Here is a 23,124-nt window from a genome sequence, read left to right on the forward strand (position 1 = left end):
CTGATGTTTGTAGTGATGTCCTATGCTTCTGAACACATGCTACACAGAGGGGGAAGAACATGAATCTCTCATGTGTATGTGAACTGTTTATGGGAAACATTATAGAAGCTATTCACTAGTTCAGACAACTAAAAATTAGAGACATATCCTGAATATTTCATTGGTTTATCCCTTTGCAGTTTCTAATTTATTTTACGGCAGAAATTATGTTATTTCCAGTGTACACACACACGAGAACTTATTCTTAAAATCGACCCAAAATGACAGATAGGCTTCATTTAATACACAGGTATTTACCCATTTTATAAATAGTCTCTGAAGTAAGAATCACAACACAAGAAAACCTTGCTTTTTGTTTTATTTAGAAATCAAAACCAATTTCGATAATTGAATCTTCAATTATATAAAATATTTACATACAAAATATCAGTTTTTGAACCTTGGAAACAAGATTTTTTTTTTTCCATTTTAAGTTTTTGTAGTAAATGACAACAAAATCCAGTGCTATAGACATTGAACATGAATGATATATCAGAGTCTTCACCCATTACTTCACACGGTAGCAGACATTGAGGAAGTGGATCTAGGAAATTACAATGAGAAAAAGCAAGACTTCCCCTTTCAATTGTGAACAGCTTATTTTGTGCCATTAGTTTCACTATAGTTGAAATATAGGACTCTAAAGGTGAATATGTACAAATTTTTAGGGGGAAAAAAAATTGAAAATGACAGTTTACGACTAAAGCCCTTATATTAATAAAATAAATCTCATTTGGAAGTCCTGTTTCCCAAAAATACAAAAATGTAAAAAAGGTATGAAAAAAAATATACAAAATGCTTATAATATCAGTGCTATAATAAGCAGTAGCACAATGATATGTACCAACTTACAGTAAAGCGTATATCACTTTATGTAGTCTATGAGTAAAGAGGTCTGCAATATTTTTACACAGTATAGGCCCATATAAATGACAGTGAGTGAAAAAACTAAGTGCCTGACCAGATATAGTCATTAGTGGGATTTATAAAATCTCATGTATACAGCTGATTGCCTCAGGTCCCTTTCCTAACAAGTAGCTTATTTTCAGAAAAAAAGCCACATGGTGGTCATTTAGGCACAGCTGTAACAAGAACCATCCTATCCATAGTGCTACTCCATGTCATAGTGTGTCTATGCTATTTGTGTGTGACCAGGTGTTCACCAAGTATTAGATCAGCTAAGCCATGAAAAAAGGTGGAGCCATATGGTGAGCTACTGTATGTTAACAGCGAAGCGCTGGGGTTAGAAAGGCTCTTCATTTATCTGTATATATCCATAATTGTAATACAAGGAACAACTCAAGTCATCCAGATTGGCAGCTGCTTTGGAGCGGCCTTTTGTTCTGGAAGATAGTGGCGTGATCTGAGTAGCAGACCACCCTCTATAATGTACATATGCCCTCAAAAGGCATATCGACTGTGGTTGCCTTTATAAGACAATCCAGGACAGAATTCCTTTAATCATCATAGTTTACTGCCACAATGGAAAGAATAGTACCTTTTGTCTTACAAATAACCATATTATATCTATACCATGATACAATCTATCCTGCAGTGACCTAGCCAATTCGATCTTGACATTATGATATAATTGACAAGTGTACAGCCCAGTGCCTGCCCAACTTAATTTAGAAGCAGGGACCAAGAATCAACAACTCCCCAACCACCAACTAATAGATGCTGAAAATGTGAGTTCTCAAGTTAGAAAAAAAAAAGTAACTACATAAGATGGAGAGTTGGTGCGAGTCGACTAACACAACTTAGTTGATCATCCTCAATAGTAATGCCTAGCCGCTGGACGGAAGCCTTGAGAATTGCCTTTACCTGTCTACATCTGTGGCTCTTCTTTTGACACATGTGCATCAGATCTTTGCAATGTCAAGTCTGGTCGGCTAATCAAAAGAAGAGCTGCAGATACCACCAGGTAAGGTGCGGTTCTCACCACGGTCATCCAGTGGCCAGATTATGATCATCGCCGATGAATCAAGAAGTGTAATTGATTCCTACCAACTCTTGCCCCATGTATTAAAAATGTCTTGATAGACAATCGAGAACATTGGCAGCAATAGTCAACAAGAGCAGGGTTGTCTGCAGATAAAACCAAGTGCTTATACAGTCTTGAGTCTAGAGTCTTTGGGCTATGAAATATAGTAGCATACTGAAATGTAAACACTTTGGTATAAAGTAGCCTACGCACAAAAGCAAATTGCTGGTAGGCTAATTTAATCAACTGTGACAATGCATAACTCCCTAAATAATGGGGCAAAATATAAGATTATACACCAAGTTATAGACAACTCCTATTCCTGTAACCTTGTTCATTTTTTCCTGATCAAAGAGAACAGCAACGTTTTAATAAGTGCAACAAGATTCATTCTCATGTGCAATATTCTAGCTCATAGTCATAAACTAGGACAGGTATCTCAAAACTTCCATGATTCAAAACAGAAAATGATATTGACAGGGCCTACAAAAACTGGCAGTGGCAGGTACAGAGATATTCTTACACAGAAAAAGCTACTAAATGTAACAGTGTAGACACAGGGTGAAGAGATCATTTCTCCCCATCACTATACAGAAAAACAAAAATATGGCCACCACTTTTACAGTGAAATGAAATGTAGTCTGAGGGATAAATAGCAAATTCCTCGTTATTTCATATGAAAGCATGGCAGTTTATGTATGATATATATGGCATGTGATCAAATCCTTCTAGACAACAGTTTGTCATCATCCTTCGCTACGATTAATTATTCATGCTGATATTTACTATGTAACCACAGTTGGTGCATCATGTCTACACAGGGCTTTATAGTTCTGGAATATTGGTGACTTACATTTAGCTTCCATCTCTAACTAATGTCTGCTCCCCACTCATCCCTATACATATATATATATACACATAAATACAATGACGAGTGATGGAAACGGAGTGGATGAAAATAGAATATAATATTGGCCCTGCATAGCAACGTTAACAGGAAAAGAAAGAAGATAGTCATTCTCCCTCTTCCTTTATGCGCTGCTGCTTGTTTCTACGAGCATCCATATCGAAATTGAAATCATTCCAATCATCACGTTGAGGGAAGGAGATGGTCTGGCGCAGTGTGAACCGTACGGCATCAATGACTCTTTCTCCACGAGATTCGTTGGATCCCACACTGACGGTAGAAGCACTGCTTGTTGTCCGCAGCAGATGGGGAGGCGTGGAGAACTCGTGGATTTGCCGGTGTTCTACTAGACCTTTCCAGATTGCATGGCGAAACTGCTCTGGTATCTTGAGACTTATTAAGTCCTAAAATATAAACATATGAAGGTAATCATTTGGTCAAATCTAGAAGGTAATACATGGACTCCATTCGTTCTACAAATAGTTGATTAGTCTAGCTGGACCAAATTAGGATTCATATGTCACAGCTTCTGAATGTTTTTCTGCTGGGGCTTCACCAGTTAGAAATCACATTCATTACATGACAAAAAGTAGAAAAATTACAATTTATTTTTTTTAGATCTTTCATTTTTTCTTGAACCCAGTTTATCATTAAAATTAGCAGCATGATCAATTACAGTACTGTAACCATGATTTTTATTTAAATTTTTTATTTGTAAATTTACATTTTACATAGCAGTTCAAAAATATTACTTTCACATTCCCTGTACCTAAGACCACAAAATGCGTATTTGGTTATAGTGCATTTTAATTTCTTTATCAAATTGCTTGAGGACAAATGAACATCGTAAAACTTCAAGCTGGTCTGCATATAACTCTGCAATGATGTTTTAGAAAGTCATTACAGTGTCAGCAGCTGCAGTAGTGGGGAGTCGGCTGTCAGAGATGGCAATACTCATCTCAGAGAAGGCAGAGATGGTTTATTACTAATGATGAGCGAGCATGTTCTGTTAACCTTTTCGGCGAGCATGCTCGGGGGCTCACCGAGTATCTTCACCGTGCTCGGGTGTTATGAAACAGGCATTCCTCACATGTATTAAAGCTGTCAAACAGTCACAAATCATGAGCATGGAGTGACTAAAACATAACACCCGAGCACGCTGAAGATACTCGGAAAACACCAAAGCATGCTCGTAAATCTCGAGTAACGAGCATGCTCGCTCATCACTATTTATTACTAATCCATGACAACTGGACAGGAGGCCTGTAAATCATCTTACCTTCCGGCATTTTTGAATTTTCTTTGAATTAGCTAAGCTGGCGTGACATTATTGCAACATGATGTACACACAACGCAGCACTAGCCCTGCTAATCAAAAGAAGAACCAGGAATGCCGGGAAGTAAGAAGATTCGCATTCCATCCAGCAGTCACAGATTATTGACCTGGCCAATGGGCCAGAGTTCTGTGAGTTGATTGTCCCATCTCTATTTATACAACTATCAAGAAGGCAGAGACGGTAATCAACAGTGCTGATCAAGCACTGTCTATACAATACAGGAAGCACTAGCAGCTCTTCCTCTTCTAGTGCAACAATCATATGATTGTTTGGTACTAGGAAGAAGCAGGAGCTGTTGAACCTTAGCAGACCTAGATGAGCTCAGAATTTGCCCTGCAACTGTGGTTAATTTGAAAGCCCAAGTTAAAGGGGAAAGCAGAAATAGTAATAATGTATTTAAATGTTGAATTCTCCCCTGAGATCTCTTATGACCTTATGGGAGCACTATGTGTGAAATAAAAATGTAGGAAGTGAAAAAAAAAAGCCACTGCGACTGAAATCACTGTTTGTAGCCTCATGAACATGAAAAAAAAAAAAAAGCTGATATGTAAAAATAATTGCTATGGAAATCAATTGAAAGTGTATTTAAGTGGTTATTTATGGTTGTAAAGAAAAAAGATTTAAAAAGATTAAAAAAATAAAAAAAAAAAAAAAGTTAAAAACAGGCATGTATTCTCTTATTTTTGTTCCATTTCCCCCCAATATCAGCAAAAAGACAAAATATAAAAATTAGGGCCTACATATAATGAAAAAAAAGGCTAATACTATGTGAATATACAACGGAGAAAAAAAAATTAAAGCTTTTAAAACTGCATGTACGAAAAAACAAACCGTAATGACGGTCATGAACAGGAGGAAAAGGATTTGTCCACAACTGGTTAATGGCAACATATAAAACAAACCCCTAATGGTCAAGCAATCACCACCTACTATATGAAGAACAAAAATAGGAAGCATTGAATATGTAAAGAATTTACTCTTAATTTACTTAACCACTTCTTACGCTAAAAGTATCTTTAGACATATTCTTAAAGATCATGGTTGGATCTGAATGCTATGGCTACTAAAAAACAAATGCTTAGTTCAGTATTTTAACTTTCAAAGTAAAGAAAAACGGTTCCCTAGCTTTTTTTTTTTTTTTTAAGTTTTAGTTTTCCCCCAATTTAATCACTGTTACTTGGGGAGAGCCATTCAGAAGTGAAATTCTTATTAATCCACACGTCAAATCTGAAATATTTACTAAAATGGAAATGGACTGGAAACTCACCTCCATGGAGTAGTGCTCAATCTGATAGATGCTGCTCAGGCCCTGGGTAGTGAAATAGTCCAGACAGGATGAACATCCCAATCTCGCTAAAAAACTACAAGACAAAAAAAAAATACTTTGTGTAAAAAGCAGGTCCTGATTTAGAACAAGAAGCATTTATTTTCAGAATACTACATGAGATATTAGGCAACATAACATCTGTTATGTGCTTTCTGAATCTTTTAGCGCTTGGAGGATTTTCGAAAACATCCCATTTAAGAGCACTGACATCAAAGCTGTGAAATGTGATAACTAAAAGTGTAGAACAAATTTGCACAGAATTTTATTATAATGGCAGTCTCCACTCGGAATAATGAGACATGAAGGTTTCTGCTGGAGTGTTCAGACATGCTCTGAAAGTAGAAAAAGCATCAAGACCTAGAGGGACCCAATGACAGCAAGAAAAGTCAACTCAGGAGTATAACAGCAAAGATCAAAGCACCCGACCAAGCAAGTAGCGTAGCTGAAAGTGGCAGAGTTGTCGGGTACTTCTAGGTGAACCTCAATATTTCAGCGTTGAAAAGATTTTGCAGTTTCGCTAATTTGATGTGAAGTCCCCAAAACTTAGCCAAGTTAGCCAGAAGTATTCCTCGATACAAAAATGAGTAAAGGACTGGGTTGTAGAGGTAAAACTGGTGTGATCTCACCTCACGTCTTTCTTTTACTTGTCCATACGCATGCACAAATTGATTAGGGGCGGGGGATGAATCCAAGCCCAGGTGACTGTAAGGGGGTGCAAAATACAACCCCTTACTTTCCATATATTTAATATGATTTAGATGTTGACAAATAAAAGATGCAGAAGGCACTCACGAGTCATACAAGTAATTATGTTTACGTTAATAACAGACATGTAATCTAGTCTATCAAAACAAAGAACAATCATAATTTATAGTTTAGCATGATGCATTGAAATTGCTGGAGGTTCCATCAGGGTATAACAAAAAGAACTTGAGATTTTCCATACAAAACATAGGACAAGCAGAATTTAGAAATGATGCCAAATGTCTTGCATATTCAAGCCAGCGGGTCAATTTTGACTTAAACATATCCAATGTCTAGTAGACTAGTACATCAAACACATCTCATTGGCCTTTCTAGATGGTAGGGTATTTGGCATAATGGATGGTGGTGGAATAGTTTCTGTAGAACCGATGGTAGGATATCTCTAAAAAAAGATCATCCTTCTAAAAGGAGAAAGGTACTAGATAACTTTCTGTTGCTGTATTTCTCTTGGTGCACTTACCTGGAGATGCTACAGTCTGTTGGATATGGAGGAGGTGGTGTACAGTGTGATGTGCTCGTCATGGATAGGGAAGGAGGCAGCGTTTGTGGTGGGCTTAGTCCATTAAGATCTCCGGGCATTGGCAAATGTGCACTCATCATGGGAACTGGTAACAAGAAGAAACAGATTATAATGTAACTGAAGAACTTATTTTTTTTCCATGTAAACAATCTATTTGAGAACCATGTGATTTTAATGATACGTTATATGCATCATATCTGCATGTAACGCAAAAAATTTAAAATGGTGGTGATGAACAGATTGAAAAATGAGCCCGTTTCTACAGCCAGTAAACTGAAATAATATTTCTGATATTGGAGATGGTGCGCCTATACTACAGTATATCTGACTCATAAGTAAAATTCCAACTTGTCTGCAGTTTTCAATATGCAATGTTTTTATAGGCTCACAAATAATAGTCAATCTAAAATAGCCAAGGTGAAAATAACTAAGCAAAGACTAGTACATAATATATACTCACTGTTCGCTGCCATGCCATCTGACATGGCATTTGGAGTAAGGGAATTTCTCTGCTGTGGATTCATCAGCTGACTAACTGAAGGGAGCTTATTCATGCTGTTCATCTTGCTGAGGGGAGGAGATGCGGATCCAAAAGATGGCTGTCCTTGTAATGACGATCTGCAAAGGTATAACAATCCAAATGGTTAGATAGGACAACAAATATGGAGTGAAAATACTGAAACAAATTTTTATTTCATCCTAAAACCCCAGTTTTACAGAATAAAGCTAACCCAGATTAAACCGAAAATAAAAAATCCCAGAATGTAGTGTATACGTCCACCGATCAAATAATAGACCACAGACAGAAAAAAGGTTATTGCTTTAATTCAATCTTCTAATAGGTCATCAATTCATCACACCGTGGTGCTAATTTAGCAGATGTTTTGGACAAGGTAGATGGAGACATGAAGCTTTTGTTTGCAATGCCACAAATGTTTGTTCGCATATATGTATGCTACCTGATTTACATAAACGCCTTTAAAAGTCCAGATTTTCTATTTTTAATTTCCTAAGAGGAAGTAGTGATTTTTTTCCCCTGACTCCATCATTTCAGTATCAGTGAACACATCTTCCGGGCAGGTATGTGAAGAGATAGGATCACTCTCACCCTCCAGCTATACGGCATCAAGCCAAGCGGAGGAGGTGGTGAGCACACACCCGGAGGCACTGGCTGCAGGACCTAAAGATTCAATTACACAACTCAGATTCCAGACTTCGTTCATTGGTGTTTTGATAATGAGGAAAGATATATAGTGCATTGCAGGCTATTGCTAACAATGATGAAAAGACTGATTACAGAATGGAGTTTTTAAAATTATGATTTTATCATAAAATGCACGATTCAGCTTTTATTACTGAACATGATGACTGGAAATGCTGCCTCAATGGCTGGAGAACATACATACCTTAAAAAGTCCTAGGCCAACAGGTGAACATGTCTAATGATCTTACACGCAACTTACTTTTGTTCCTTCATAAGGTTGTTTAAAGCTACTTTCATGATTTATAGCTAAAAGTATTTAGTTATTAAAATTCATCTAAAGTTAGCCATACACTTTAGATAGCGACCAAGCATACTTGTGTTCTGAATGGGGAAAGGGGGTGTAAACTGCTGCCAAACACTTCAGGTGACAGCTTTTTCCATAAGAATAAAAGGATCAACCATATTAAAATCCTACATACGAGAACCTTCTTTTTTCCCAACATTTGTTCATCAAAGGGGGAATCTGGACACTACCAAACACATTAGATGGTTGGCCATTTCCCACAAATCATCAGGCTTGGCCAACATTAATTTAATGTGAATTATCATGTTAACATGTGCCATTTTCTGTAAACTAACTTTAAATAAGTAATTACAGCATAACATCTAAATACCAAGTCAGTAGGTAACTTGGGTTTTGCATGGGTCATGATATTTATTTCATTGCACATTATTTTCCCGCTTAAGAAAGCCAACACCTAAGATGGTTGGCAAAGTTAAAAACAAAAAAAAAATTATGTGAGGCGGGATTGAAGCCATACAATGATCTTCTCTTGGAAATTACAGTTGACTTTCACTTGTAAAATGGTTTAAAGGGAACTGGTGATATGAAAAAATGCTATCAACAATATGGGGTTAATCTGCAGGTTAATAGCGTTCTGAGCCTGCCCAGCTCCTGCACTTAGAGCCCCACTGCCGAGACTAAATGAACTTTTTTCCTCTCTACATCATTTGGGTTTCAGTTATTGATTTCAGTCACGAGGGTGGGGGTGGCACTGGAGTGGGTTCAGTCACCACTCTGTGTATAGACAGCAGCATCTGTAACCATGCTGTTGGCCAATGCGGAGCCGGGAGTGTGGTTGAAGCCACCGCACTCTATATAGAGTGGTAACTGAACTACACACCAGCGCCACCCCCATGATTGAACGCAGAACGCTTGTGGGAGCAAAGTTAAACCCCCACTGCTAGAGGGAAATTAAGTGTCAGCGCCGGGCAGTTTCAGAATGCTATTAACCTTCAAATTAACCCCATATCTGCAGGTTAATAGCATTTTTCACATGATATGTTCACTTTAATATGCTTGATTATAATTATCAATAACTGAGAAGCTCTAGTTTTTGGGTTTGGGTACTTAACAAGTAGCTACACTGATGTGTTTGTCTAAATAGCCTTACGACAAACCTGGAATAAGTTCAAGAAATAACAGGAAATGGAAGCAAAAGACATCCGATGTCCAAGATAAACTAGTATAAATATTTATTGGCAATTTAGAACATGCAGCCACTCGAAGCAGCAAGTCAAAAGGATGCCAAGGGAAAACCCAGAGGAATTTGTTTAAGCAAAAAAAAAAAGAATTTTCCAATTTTTATGCAATATCACATTTTATTATTTTAAAGTGAATGACAAAATATAAGAAACCACAGTAAGTTTAATGCATACAATCCAGTGCTAGCCTTGGTATTAACAGTGCAATAGTAACAGCATTAGCGGTAACATTGATATCTATACCATTTTTTCCAATGGCATTGACAATATGCAAATGAAAAATACAATACATAATACCACCGAGTGACTATTGTCTGATGACCACAGAGTAACCACAAAAGTACATTGTAACAGTTTGTATTTTTCTCCTTGTTTGCTCCAGTATAGCATCTTCAAAAATAGTCGTTCTAACATGGTTCCACCATGTTATCGGGGGTTTGAATCTATTGCCATTTCCAAGTATCAATATATAACTTCATTATGATGTGATGATAGATCGAGCTTACAGTCTTATAGTTAATATTAGAATATATATTATAATTAAACTATACCAATTATTTGCAGATATTTAAACTTAATCTTCAAGTGAGATGTTCACTTAATCCAATGCACATTCCTTCTGGATAGCACCATTCATTTGTTTTTCATACATATGCAACTAACTCATCTCTGTTGTCCACCCAAAATCTAATTTAAATGTGTGTCTTCATTCTAAAATGTCATACAAAGCCTAAGCCCAAACTGCTTGTTGCCAAAATATACGCAATATAAAACACCTATATCTGTCCAGCAGCACATAATCTCACATGACCAGCATTCACAAACATCAGCAACATGGAAAAGTTTTTTTCCAGTGTTTTACATTTTTAAAACAAGTAAACCGTCATAAAAAAATAAATGTATACATTTGAGACCTGCTCAAATAGACACAAGTATTATAAACACCAATCCATACACATCTGCCATTGAAAAGGACAGGCTAGAAGGCACATTGTCTGTCAAATTGACACATCAGTGCTTGAGTCCCTTAATAATAAACTACACAGCTTTTAAGAACAATCAAATCTAAAGTAAAGCCGTAAAAACAACTCTCCTTACACCCCCTATATCTACTTCTAACAAAAGTACTTCTACAGCATGTCATCAAAGAGAACCAGTTATGGTGGAACATAATAATGAAGTACATCCGCTATAACTGCTGCTCCTGATTCAGATGCCTAATCCAGGTCCTGGGATATGCTCCATTATTAAAATTACCTTCTCCATCCATTAAGGACGCTTCTCACTTGTCCTGAATCAGAAACCCTTTACATCAGAGGACTACAATTGCTCAAAAAACTTGAAAATTTCCCACTGAATGAAGGTGCTCATCAGTCTGGAGAACTTCTGCAGTACAGGCACAAGACTACAAACTAAAATAGTCTTATTACTATCATTTTACTTGTGTTCTAGTAACAATTGTAAGCAGCCCCATTTTATTGGGAGCTAGCCTACTCAGACCCACCCCTGTCCAAGGGGTTCGGTGGTGTAAATATTTTTCAGATCGGAGAGCTGCTCCAATAAGCAGCTCCAACTCTGTGGGACATATACAGTATATCCAGCAGTAAAGGGTGTGCACCAGTTTGCAGCTTTATGCCGTAATAGCAATTGTTTTTATTGGGTCACTAGAAAATGGACCATCAGAAAGCATAGCTTTAGGACCCAATAAAACATGCTGTTTTTGCTATTGATTTGCAGTTTCATAAAATAATAAGTTTGAGGAAAAAGATCCTAAAACTTTAGATGTAATTTTTAATGTAAGGTCAATAGTAAATCAATGGTGGTTTATTTAAGTGAACTGAGTGAATAGGATTGGCTACTTCAATTATTTACCACAAGAGCAAAAACAGGCTTTAAAGTATATGGTAGGCTATGTTCACATGTGGCATAAATGCGGAGTTTTTCTACTGCTTTTTATGTTTTCTGTAGGTGTCCGCACCAAAATATGCAAGGCCAATCTTCTCTGAATGTGTTTTTGCTGTGTTTTCCCCTTTACTTGATGCATGTAGATTTGCAGCAGCATTTTTCAAACTTTTTTTGTACAGAAAACCTTTGTTCCTGCAATTAAAAAACATCAGCCAGAAAGCACTGGTACTGAGATGTGGTCTGTGGTCCCCACCTGCAGAACCACTCCTTTATTGAGGGTGTCTTGATAATTGCCAATAATTTCCATCTATTGTCTATTCCATTTGCACAACAGCATGTGAAATTGATTGTCAATCAGTGTTGCTTCCTAAGTGGACAGTTTGATTTCACAGAAGTTTGATTTACTTGGAGTTATATTCTGTTAAGTGTTTCCCTTATTTTTTTGAGCAGTGTATATATATTTATTAAAATCTTATAGCGAAAAAAAATGCACCAAAGACTTCACAGTTCAACAACATCTTTAAATACAGAATAGGCATGAGTTTTCATGAAATCAGGCCTACTTTGCTTGGACAGTTAAACACAGCCGACTTTCAGCACAAAAAAACTCAAAAGGAAAAAAAAAAAAGGATTTACGCTACGTGGAAACATGGTCTCAATGCTTTAGGTATGAAGCAAATGAAACAAAATGCTTATAGCCAAACTGTCAGGGAAATCTCACCCTTGCAGAGATTTCTTAATGAGAATTTAAAAACCAAACTTCTTGGTTGCCTCTTATCACTTGTAACCGATACTGTGCACGCACTACAGAAATTAACAAAACATGTAGTATGGGCATAAGAATAAACATTAAAAAAATTACTAATTTTTAGATTGCAAAACTATCCCTCTGATGTAAACAGGCCCCATAATATTTGTGTTATATGAAATGTATATCTCTATATCCATTATCATAGATACAGAGTTGACAGTGAGTCTCTCCATTAACATTCACAGTAAGTAAAAGTGAATATATACCATACGCAGAAGAAATATTCCTAAATCTTCTTAAGAAAAACATCCATAATCATCATTTGTCATCTTTGATCAAACTGTTAGAGTAAAATTAAGTGCATTAAGGTAGAACTAAAGACTGCTTTAAGGCCTCTATATATAGCAGTCTGCATAGAGAAATATATAGGAAAAGGTCTAAATCTGGTGGAATCCATAACAGCAGTATTTGTTCTACAGCAAGGCCGAATGATGAATAGTCTATATTTTATGGAAACATTGCAAGGTGGGGGAATGTTGAGTGTTTTGGGAAGGTATCTTTGTCTTTCAGAGGTTCTCCTCGAGGTTCCATGAGTTCATTCCGGAAACAGGTGGATAGGAGACTGTGAAGAAGAAACCAGAGAAGAAAAGAAGAAAAGATGAAGATGAGGAGCTGGAAAGTGCAGCGACACCACTATGACCACAGTATGACATATTAGAGGATGGGACGAAGATATGTTGTTACCTACACTAACTATTTTGCAGTAGGAGACTTTCAAAAACTTCCAGAAGTGAATTAAGGACAGCAAAGTAGAACATGCTCCTCTTAACAGTGTGTACCCACTGGCCAGGTGTTAAGAATGTCTTAGTCTGTCCTTTATTCTGTTAGAATTGGCACAAGTCGAACAAATATTCATACAATATTGCCTTTCTGGGAAAATGGACGTGAGAGAGCAAGTGTACCACAAAGATCTAAAAACAAAGGCTTACAATGTTGGGATTACAACACGTGCCAGCTCTGTAATTTCCTGAAATTCAAGCCAATAGCAGGAGTGCAGGACAAGCAGTATGGTTTAGGTGGAATGAAACATAATGCTTCCTCCTACTGTTCCATCTTGATATGTCTCCAGTAACAAAACAATCTTAATGCCTTAAGTTTAAATTATCAGCAAGTCAAGCATACTATTACACAAAACAGCCATTATGACGGTGAGAGATTTGGACACTGGTAGAAGGTTATTATTCTTGTGCTATCTGTGCTTTCTAATTGGTTTAGCCATCATCCTGTTGACCTAGATTTGCGAAGTTACTTTTCTATAGTCTAGTCTCATCCTGACCTTTAATATGGGAGGATAAAGTGCACAAGTGGAAGAACCTGCTGCCATAATTGCGCTCATTTTTATACTTACTGTACAAATACACAGTACATGACATAAGGTTGGTTTTCTATCAGGTCATCTTTATCATAGTCATTTCTTGTATTCTGGCTGCTGAAAGGCAGGTGTGCATAAAACCACAACACACTGCACAACCGGAGATAAAAGGAACAAAGCATCAACACCTTAATGGTACACTGAGCGATGCAGGTTTTTGCCATCTTTGTGGGTGAGCTGTAATTTTAGGAGTCACACTGTGATCACAGAGGTGTGGGGGTTAGTGTGGAAAAACAAAGGAAACACATTAAAAGAAATGTGACATGCAAAATGGAAGACATGAAAGAAGAGCAGAGAAAGGAAATATCCACTGCAGTGACAATCTTGAAAGGACCGTAAACATTTCTCCAGACCATATAGCCTTACTATACACCGCATTTACCCATGAGGCACCTTCTCTGGTAAAAGAAAAAAAAACGCTCTGCTTTAAGATTATTTTTAGAAAGATTGAACCTAAATCCTTACATTCAAGCAAATTCAATTTTGTAATAGTGAATATTGAATAAGGCCTGCTATAGGCAATTATCAATAATCTAAAAAGGTCACTGGTTGGAAGAACACTTCTAGATTGTGCTTCCATATTTTTTTAGCTAGCAACGCAAACCCTACAATTGTAGTCCCTACCACTATCATCCAGAAAAAGTGAGGCAATGCATAGGCACAATTATTAGCATCCTGTGAAATACATATTACTACCAATGTTTGTCTGCAGAGACCAGATGGCTGCTGTGTTGGAAACAGACAGATGAGGGCCCCTGTGCAAGAGCATTATAATGGGCCCTTTACAGTCCAATAATGTGTCTGTGACAAAAGCTACTTGCTGCTTCGGAGGTGGAAATTGACCCCCTTACCTCTTATGTCCCTTGGCGGTTACCCAGTATTTCCGCCCCTGCATGGCTGTGTGCTTAAAGCACCACTCCAGTGTGCTTTTTTCTTTTTGGAGTTTTTTCAGTGCTGGAGTGGTGCTACTAAACTAAGGTCCCTGCCCTTTGTCTTATACTTTGCCGCCGTTGTTCTCACCTTTTTTTGGCTCCGATCGCGAGACACAATCTTGTGACCACAGCTTTTGACTGGCCAGAAGTCAGAAGCTAAGTCAAAAGCTCTCAATGCAAGGCTATGAGAGCCAGAACGAGGCTCTCAGACTTGTATTGAGTTGTGACCTCCGGCTTGCTGGAGGTCACAACACTGGAGTGAGCTGGCAGGTCACAAACTGCCAGAGATAAACGGTGAAGATGCTTGAGGGTGAGTATCTGACTAGGTGCAGGGACCTTACATTAGAAGCCCCACTCCAGTGCTGCAATAAAAAATAAAAAAACAAAAAAAAAACTTGGAGTGGTGCTTTAAATGAAAGACTCTCCCAGAACTGTTTTACAACTGAAGCTAGTGATTTCTGATGTGCCATTTCTGAGAAATGAAGCTTTGAAGCCACTTACAAATTATCCTGGAAGTGCAACAGAGACATGGTGACGAACTCCTAAACCATCAACATACCACCGATGCACCTCCAGGCTAACTTTCCTGTGGCTTCATAGCTTGATTTCTCAGCGATGGCATATCTGATTACTACAAAACAGGTATCATTTATATTTTTGTACTGGGACCTATGCAGTAGTACCAGTAGTTTTATTTGTAAAATCATCCCAACAGATTCTGTTTAATGCCCGATTGGCAATGGGTGTGATTGAAAAGCCTGAACTCAACAATTATGAGATGGGTTCACATACTTTTGGTCATACATTGTATCCGGTGTCCACTGTATGCCCACATCCGTGCTAAAATCTAGCTAGCTAATGTTGTAATGCTTATCTATGGCCCGTATGAAACTGTAGGTTGTCAATAGCATACATTTGCCTCACAGTGAGCTATGGGAAACCCACATACATGGTAATTGTAAAAGATCAAGCAGTATATATTACAAACAAAAATATATCTTATTTTAGATTAATGTAATGGGCAAAAACATCAAAACTTTTTTTTTCCCCATTTTTATGATGGACTGGACACAAACAGATTCTTACCCACTAAAGTGTCTAGAATGTACCAAAAGAAGCACATTTTTTTGACAGTTTATTAATAATTAAGCAGCATTACTTGCTTATTCCTTGTGCAAGACAAGAAGCTACCTCTAAAGCCACTTTCATACTTGTGTATATTGGTTAGTAATCTGTAGCAGTATTTAAAATGCCAAAAATCAGCAATGTTGCATAAACTGAGAAAAACTATAATGGAAAGATCTCTCCCATATTCTGGAAGGACTCCTTATTTTGCATCAGTATTTTTAAGCCAAAGCTATGACTATAATACATCAGTGTGAATGTGACCCAACAGTGATTTTTTATAACTACAGCAGCTTAATGCTAACTGGGATTTTAGCTACAAATACAAAAATATTGTAGTAGGCACTTGCCCTTTTCCATCTTCTCCTTGTCCAATGTGCCACTTTATCTATACTTTTTCAGTTTTCCTACATTGCACAATCAGTTTATAGAGCATCAAATGCCAATAATATTTTAACTGTGCTCCAATACATACATCTTACAATCCTACATCATTTCTACATACACAATATACATAAAACAGTGATATGATAACCTGTTCCTACATCCTATAGTACACTGCAGACAGAGCCAGAACTTCCATGGATCACCTATATTTGCATATCATGGTGAAGTAAACTCTAACACAGGTTAAAAGATGGTAGTGAAGTTGTACCGTTCATTTAGGTAATTTTCGTCTCTGACATCTTGTTCTACTGGAGAATACTTTAGATTGTGTTCCATGTAGTTGGGGCTGTTCTGCACTCTTTTTTGCCATTGATGTCTGGAGAAGATGTCACTCCTCCCCGTATTTCGGGGGCCAGGCATGTTGCTTTGTAGGCTTCTGTCCCTAAGCAATTTAATGTCATGTATTAAGAGTTTTAAAGCCAAGTTGATGAAATCTAGCGCTATCCTAGGAAGCTTGGATATTTTATTATATGACATATGAATAATTATATCCTGAGATGGGCAATCTTCCCACATGCTAACTAAGACAAAAGGCAACAATCTTACATTTGCATTCATGTGTGCACTTCTGGATATAGTGGCATAACTGCAACAAATACATACATTGCTATGTAAAAAAGGGGAAAAATACTGGCAAGTAGTGACCTTATAAGCAATAATAAAACATGCAAACCTATTTATCACAGCAAACAAAGCACACTGTCAGTCAGTTTAAGGGGTTGTCCGGTCTAAAGCTACAAGCTTGCAGCCACTCTATGTGACTGCAGACTTGTGAATCTTCACATGGCGCGCACTGCTCACTGTGAGGATTCTCCGATGCAGGCACTGGGAGCAGGTGGTCTTGTGACCACAAGTATGCGATTTGCATACTTCCGACCACATTCCAACTAGACTGTTTCCAACTTCGCTCAATACACTTGCATTGAGTGAGGCTGGACCCATCAGTTGGCACGAGTCTGCATGTAAGCAAATCTCATAATTGCAGTCATGCACACAGTGCGGTGCCATAAAATTCTCATAGTGTGCAGTGTGCGCAATGTGAGGATTCACAAGTCTGCTGTCACAGAGTGACAGTGACTGCAGACCTGTAGCTTAAGAACGGACAACCCCTTTAATTGCTTTGTATCTAAAGATACTTACTGTTTCTGCAGTAAATGCTGCTGTTGTTGTCTATAGGTCTCAATGGTATGTTGTGGAATGTATTGCATAAGCTCCAGAGACTCTTTAATTTTTAATAAAGTCTCGTATATTTCCCGACCTTTCACCTAGAATTAAAAAATGCAAAATGAAGACTAAAATATCTAATTAATTATTATAACTTGTTCCGTATGCAAGATTAAGTTTAAATTCTATATTTAAAGGGATGGTCTTATCAGAGACAACCTCATTCAGAATGTAGCAGCTATGGATCCAGGTGCAACTGATTTTGTTAAGGAGAGCCTCATTTCCCTGCAGCGTTTGCTCCAGGATAAAAATAGTTCTGCATAGTGGCTATCCATTCTGTCTCAAATCATAGCATAATTTGGAAAGAAGATGTCACAGAGATACAAGGTATTAGTCTTGCATTTCTCTGTGCTTTCTTGCTGTAGCCAGTCATTAAGGAATTTCAAGGAATTTATTTAAGACACCAATACACAGACTGATATTGGCCAGACCAACCGATATTGGCTTGGTCAACTGGCAGTCTAATATGTATGGGGCCTCCTTTTTCTCCCCCGACAGATGATATCGGGGGAGAGAAAGATCTGGCACTTCAGATTTCCAATGGCTGATCTTTTTTGCTATCAAAGAGATAAACCACTGCCATAGTCTGGCAGCTCTCTCATGTATACAGGGAAATGGGCAAGATAGTTGAATGATAGGCTGAGACATCATTGGGCCAACAGTGTTAATGCGGTTTTAATATGCAGATGTAAAAGGTTACTTTGGCATCTAACCTGACATCAGACAATGGCTTGTGCAATGTTCTCTTAATTCTCTGAAGTGAGATAACCTTCTGTGACAAGATATCAAGGTAGTACATTGTGAATCATGATCATCTTTGCCTCATCTGTATAAGCACAAACTTACAAAGACTACACATACAAATAATGGTAGGCTTGAATAATGTGTGTGACTTACCGGTAAGTATAGCACCTCATCATCTGGTAATCGCCGTTTTTTCACAGATGTCATCTGAATACCATGCGTTGTCTGTCGAAAAGCTGTTAAATGACAACAGTAAGAAAGATAAACCTTGAAGGCAATATACAGGTCAAGTAGTGTCTTCTGAATCTACATGACACTAATTGCCAGATTACATTATGGACAATGCAGACTTTCAATGACCAAATGTTTCATAGTAAAAAGTAAAATCAGGCTACTAGCCCTCTAACAATTGAAACAATAGAAGTTGGTAATTTTCTCGGAAAACCAGTGTGCCCTGTAGAAATACAATAGTTTTGGAGCAAGTAACTTGATAGTTAGACCAGTGTCAGATGACAGTTTTACAGCACTTTAGGCCCCCTTAATATGACTGCAATACGTAGACCGCCCAAGCTTCTATTTAACTGGATCACCATAGGGAGCAATATTCAGTTCAGCAGAACCTTAGAATATCCAGATAGTGTGGCCATAATATACTAATACAAGGCTGCAGTGAGTGAACTTACATTGTGTCATACCTTCTCCATTTTTTGAGCTGTCTGAGACCTGCTGTTTGCGGATACTGTCCTCATCTGCCTTTCTGTCTCTGCCTGGACAAGCACAAATTCGAGCCTCAAAACACCTGCGTCCAAGTACTTGACCACTGAGAAAAGTCAGAGAAAAATATTAAACCTTTTAACAAAGACCCTTAATGTGGTGAAGTGATTTGTCATCATGACGCATCTCACAACACCCGCGTCATGAAAACTATTCGTGAAGCTGGTGAGAGATGTCCAGATACTTACTCTCTAGTTTCCAGGGTTACAATTATCAAAATTGGCCGACGATTCATTCCTCCAACACAGCTGCTGTTGCACATAAAATTATACAATATTGTTGTGAATTCGGTGCCAACCTAAAATATATAATGAAAAGAAGCCAATTATATTTTTGACATTATTATGACCGTACAACCAATGATCAATATATGAAAAGACTATACCTATTAACATTACTTCTTACCTGTGGAGGCTCATAGGGCACCAGAACACTCTGTCTTCCGGTTATTGGATCTTCCACATACTGTGCATGGCTGTTTCCCTCTACTCTTATCAGGTGGCTGGCAGGTGCAATTTGACCTGCAAAATAAAAAATGCACAGACGTGTCATTCTACAACTCTACTGTATGCCCAATATCAAATATTACCTTTAAGGGGTTGTCCAGGCTTAGAAAACATGATGACCAGCAGAGTCTGCTATACCATGAATCTTGCTCCAGCAAAGCTGAGTAGGCTACTACGCATTGCTCCGGATTCATTAATAGTGTTCCTCTTAATGAATCAGGAGGGTCTGCTCCAACACACCATCTCATCAAGACCAGCGAGAGAATCACCCATGTTGATGAATTGTTCCTATAGATTTGTGTCAGTGTATTAAAGCTTAGCATTGTTCAACTCAATCGGGCTAAGATCCAATACCAACCTATAGATAAGTGTAACATTTTTTTGAAAAAAGTAGTCATGTGATTAATCCTGGACAACCCCTTCAAGTTTATAAGAAATATTATGTCATCATACCCTCATTAAACTCTCTGCTGAGCTCATGGTTTGGGCAACGTTTTACAACTTCTGTGACATGTTCGGCCTTCTTGTAGACTGGCATTGCCCTTATAACAGCGCCTTGTGGAGGTGGAGTCATCACTTTGATCTGAATTGGACACGTCTTGGCAATTTGGCAGTAGAGCTTCTTAAGATCTGTAGAATACTAGAAGACAACACATTTAAGAATTACTACTAAGTTCGGCAGAATACATACTAGAGGGTAGTCACTGCTGCCACAGTGCCTACAGTAGGTGCGGCAACGCTTAATCCTAAACCTGTCCTGTTCTCAAACATCTTATTGAATTGTTAAGACATTTAACAATAATTCACCATATCCCTGAGATCATAAAATTATCAACAATAAGATTAACACCATTTTCAACTTCATAAGCCTACAAAACAAACAGATGAGCAATGAGAAATAGTATTGTCATGGAACCAGGTGTTGGTAGGGTGCAGCACTAACAGGATTAAATCTGTGGATTAACAAAAGAATATTCACTATTTCATTTTGATAACTTAGTATAAAAGACTTGATACTAAAGTACATTCAAACACATATCAAAGAAAAGCTGCAGTTTGCTTTAAATATACATTTATATTTTTTGGGGGGAACTATTGTGCTAAACCAGAGTGAAGCCATAAGGGTACAGAAAATGTCCACACATGATGATCCTGAGGAAGCCGCAGGGAAATCTAGAGTGACATATCACACTAAAGTCATACCTCTCTACAACCTGGCCTCCTAAAATTGTTTCATCACATGTGACAACTTCAGCTTGTGACTTGCTGCAGCAATCCCATGATCATGTGTTATCGCTAAAGACACAAGTCAGTGGTAGACCAATCTTGCATGAGTTGCACGGTAGCACCAGTGTAGGGCAGTTTTGTTTTTTTGCTTTGTTTTTTCATTCTAAACTGAGAAAAAAAGTTTGTTTTTCTTAATCAACATATTTTGTCATAGGGTAATATGCACAAAAATTCACCACAATTGGGGTTTGCTACACATTCTGATTTCTCACGTAACTCTAATTGGGAAAAAGTGCAAATGATCAGTGAGGAGAAATTGACTTTACATTTTTAAGTAAAAAAATTCTACAAATGTGTGACAATGGAGAAATTTATAGTAGGATAAGATTTTTCGCTCACTAGTACAACCATTCTAAAATGTAATATAACTTGCTGGTAGACATTGTGCAATTTTTTCTGTGCCCTCAGGACAAGGATTAAACAAATCAGCTTCAAGTAGCCTGCGGATATGCCAAATGCATCCAGAGGATAAATAGATTTGTGAATACATGTTGCGCAAGATATTCGTTTTACTTCCCTCTTACAAACTCTTACATTAGGCAGCTGGCTCAAAAACAAACAAGAAAAACAAATCATGATTTTTTGAAAAGCATGTTTCTCTAGATCATCTAAACCCATTACCTCTGAATCTTAGTTAATCCAGATCTTTTAAAAGTCCAGAAACCCTATTTTATAAAAGGCCCTATGTGAGAATTCTGAGTTAAAGGGAATCACGGGCAGCAAATTAGACAGGTTCCATCATTACAAATATCCATGTTTCACTCTATAAAGCTGCTGGAGCATTTTAAAGAAAATCTTGAATGATGTAACAGATGACTACTCACAGAACAGGTGGTTTTATTTCAACTTCATATCAGGCTATGCTTGACTGAAAGGTTTCTCTCCAAGTCATTATAGGAACAGACCTAACAGTCAAGCAGAGTAGGACAAGGAAAAGCCAGCTGGACCCACACCTCATGACTCGTCATCAAAGGTTTGTTCTCTCTGTCGGACATTGATATTTGTAATGATGGAGTCTACCTCTGAAATATGCTGACTGTGGTTTGGGCAGCATGAATAACCTGACAGGTGATGATCAGAGGATTCCCAGCTATTAATGGAAACCTATTTGCCATAGTGAAGAGAGGTTATAAAATGTGTTTCCTGCTCTCGAGCACTAGACTTCTTCTGCATTACACAAACAAATATTTCACTTACATGGGTAATGCCTTGCAATGCTTAAATGGGTTATCCTGGACTTCTAATTTTCCCAATGGGACTAAGCACTTCGCAGATAATCGCCAAGTATCTGCCTGTTCTGCCTTGCGATAATCTCTCCCAGCTCAGAGCAGTCACAAACCACTGCTTCCGGCAATTATTCTGCTTCCTCTAACTTCACTTTGATAGAGCAGTTTCTTCTCTTCCACTCTGCACTGTTGACAGGGCATCACTGCCAACGTCATGTTGATTGACAGACGACTCAGCCTAACACAGCCTAAAAAATACTAAATGGATCTTTAAGATCTGATAAGGATGCTGTATCTAGATCAGAATGACTTTATAAATCTTTATGAAAGTGTCACTCAATCTTCACCCTCCTAGCCCAATTGACACCTCTTCAGTGTCTTCTCTCTGCTGCTGAGATCTCACACTGCTCAGTACAAGTGGCAGCTGTCAGTGAGGCTGTGTGGGCAGAGACTGAATGAACTTGGCCACATGTATGCAGTTTTATTGTGAAATCTGGTGACAGATCTGCTATACGGCTTACAGCAAATTTAGTGCACATGTCAAAGTCGTTCCTCTTATGCCACTGTAGAAATGTCGGAGAAGCAAACTCTTCTGTTAAGTACCTGTCCATGACAAGCACTTCACTCATTCAACTCCTGGAGATTACAGTGTTGGCTGTCTCTCTATATGGGTGACGAATTTTGGATATCAGAATTGAGTAACACCACATGGACTGTACATTATATACTACAAATTGACAGATGAAGAATTCCATAAAACAAGAATTGCATATTTTTTGAGGTAGAGAATGTTGCATACAATGGCCAGGCACTGGTAATGGGCTACTACCTGCACAGCAACAGAAGATTTATTTTCTCTACTTCTATATATGACTGGAACATATTTGTGCTCCTATCAAAATGGCAGGTATACAGAAGTAATGTTTGCCTGACTTTCCATACAGTTGCAGTATCTTAAATCACCTTGAAAGTTTATTTGTATCTCAAATATACCTGCTGACCTAAACTAATCCAGTTTAAAAGCCTCTAAATACCCATCCCAGGACCCATCCAATTATTCTGTATGCACTGGTAAATAAGAACAAACAGTAAAAAATCTAGCCTGGGGAAATATGTCTTGCGAGTGATATCCAGTATTCGTAT

The 23,124-nt window shown here is 37.9% G+C and overlaps 1 protein-coding gene across 10 annotated transcripts in view; it reads right to left on the reverse strand.

The window, feature by feature from the left end:
* Nucleotides 1–341: 341 nt before the first annotated feature.
* The window catches only part of TP63 (tumor protein p63), a 343,415-nt gene continuing 320,632 nt past the window's right edge, over nt 342–23,124 (reverse strand). For 2 of the 10 annotated variants that reach the window (XM_073675172.1, XM_073675177.1), the window contains 11 exons: nt 19,922–20,108; nt 19,368–19,483; nt 19,151–19,260; nt 18,884–19,008; nt 18,342–18,424; nt 17,361–17,485; nt 16,429–16,602; nt 7,340–7,497; nt 6,820–6,964; nt 5,535–5,628; nt 342–3,334 (listed from right to left, as the gene is read on the reverse strand). In XM_073675172.1, the coding sequence (XP_073531273.1) occupies nt 3,038–3,334; nt 5,535–5,628; nt 6,820–6,964; nt 7,340–7,497; nt 16,429–16,602; nt 17,361–17,485; nt 18,342–18,424; nt 18,884–19,008; nt 19,151–19,260; nt 19,368–19,483; nt 19,922–20,108 (1,614 nt within the window). In that variant the 3' untranslated portion in view covers nt 342–3,037. Of the gene's footprint in view, nt 3,335–5,534; nt 5,629–6,220; nt 6,297–6,819; nt 6,965–7,339; nt 7,498–9,811; nt 12,907–16,428; nt 16,603–17,360; nt 17,486–18,341; nt 18,425–18,871; nt 19,009–19,150; nt 19,261–19,367; nt 19,484–19,921; nt 20,109–23,124 lie in introns of those variants that run through there. The other 8 variants (XM_073675171.1, XM_073675176.1, XM_073675174.1 and 5 more) reach the window with 5 other exon arrangements.

Source organism: Phyllobates terribilis, unplaced genomic scaffold (assembly GCF_046119375.1).
Source record: "Phyllobates terribilis strain yellow unplaced genomic scaffold, ASM4611937v1 Scaffold_3__8_contigs__length_932513732, whole genome shotgun sequence".
NCBI classification, from domain to species: Eukaryota; Metazoa; Chordata; class Amphibia; order Anura; family Dendrobatidae; genus Phyllobates; species Phyllobates terribilis.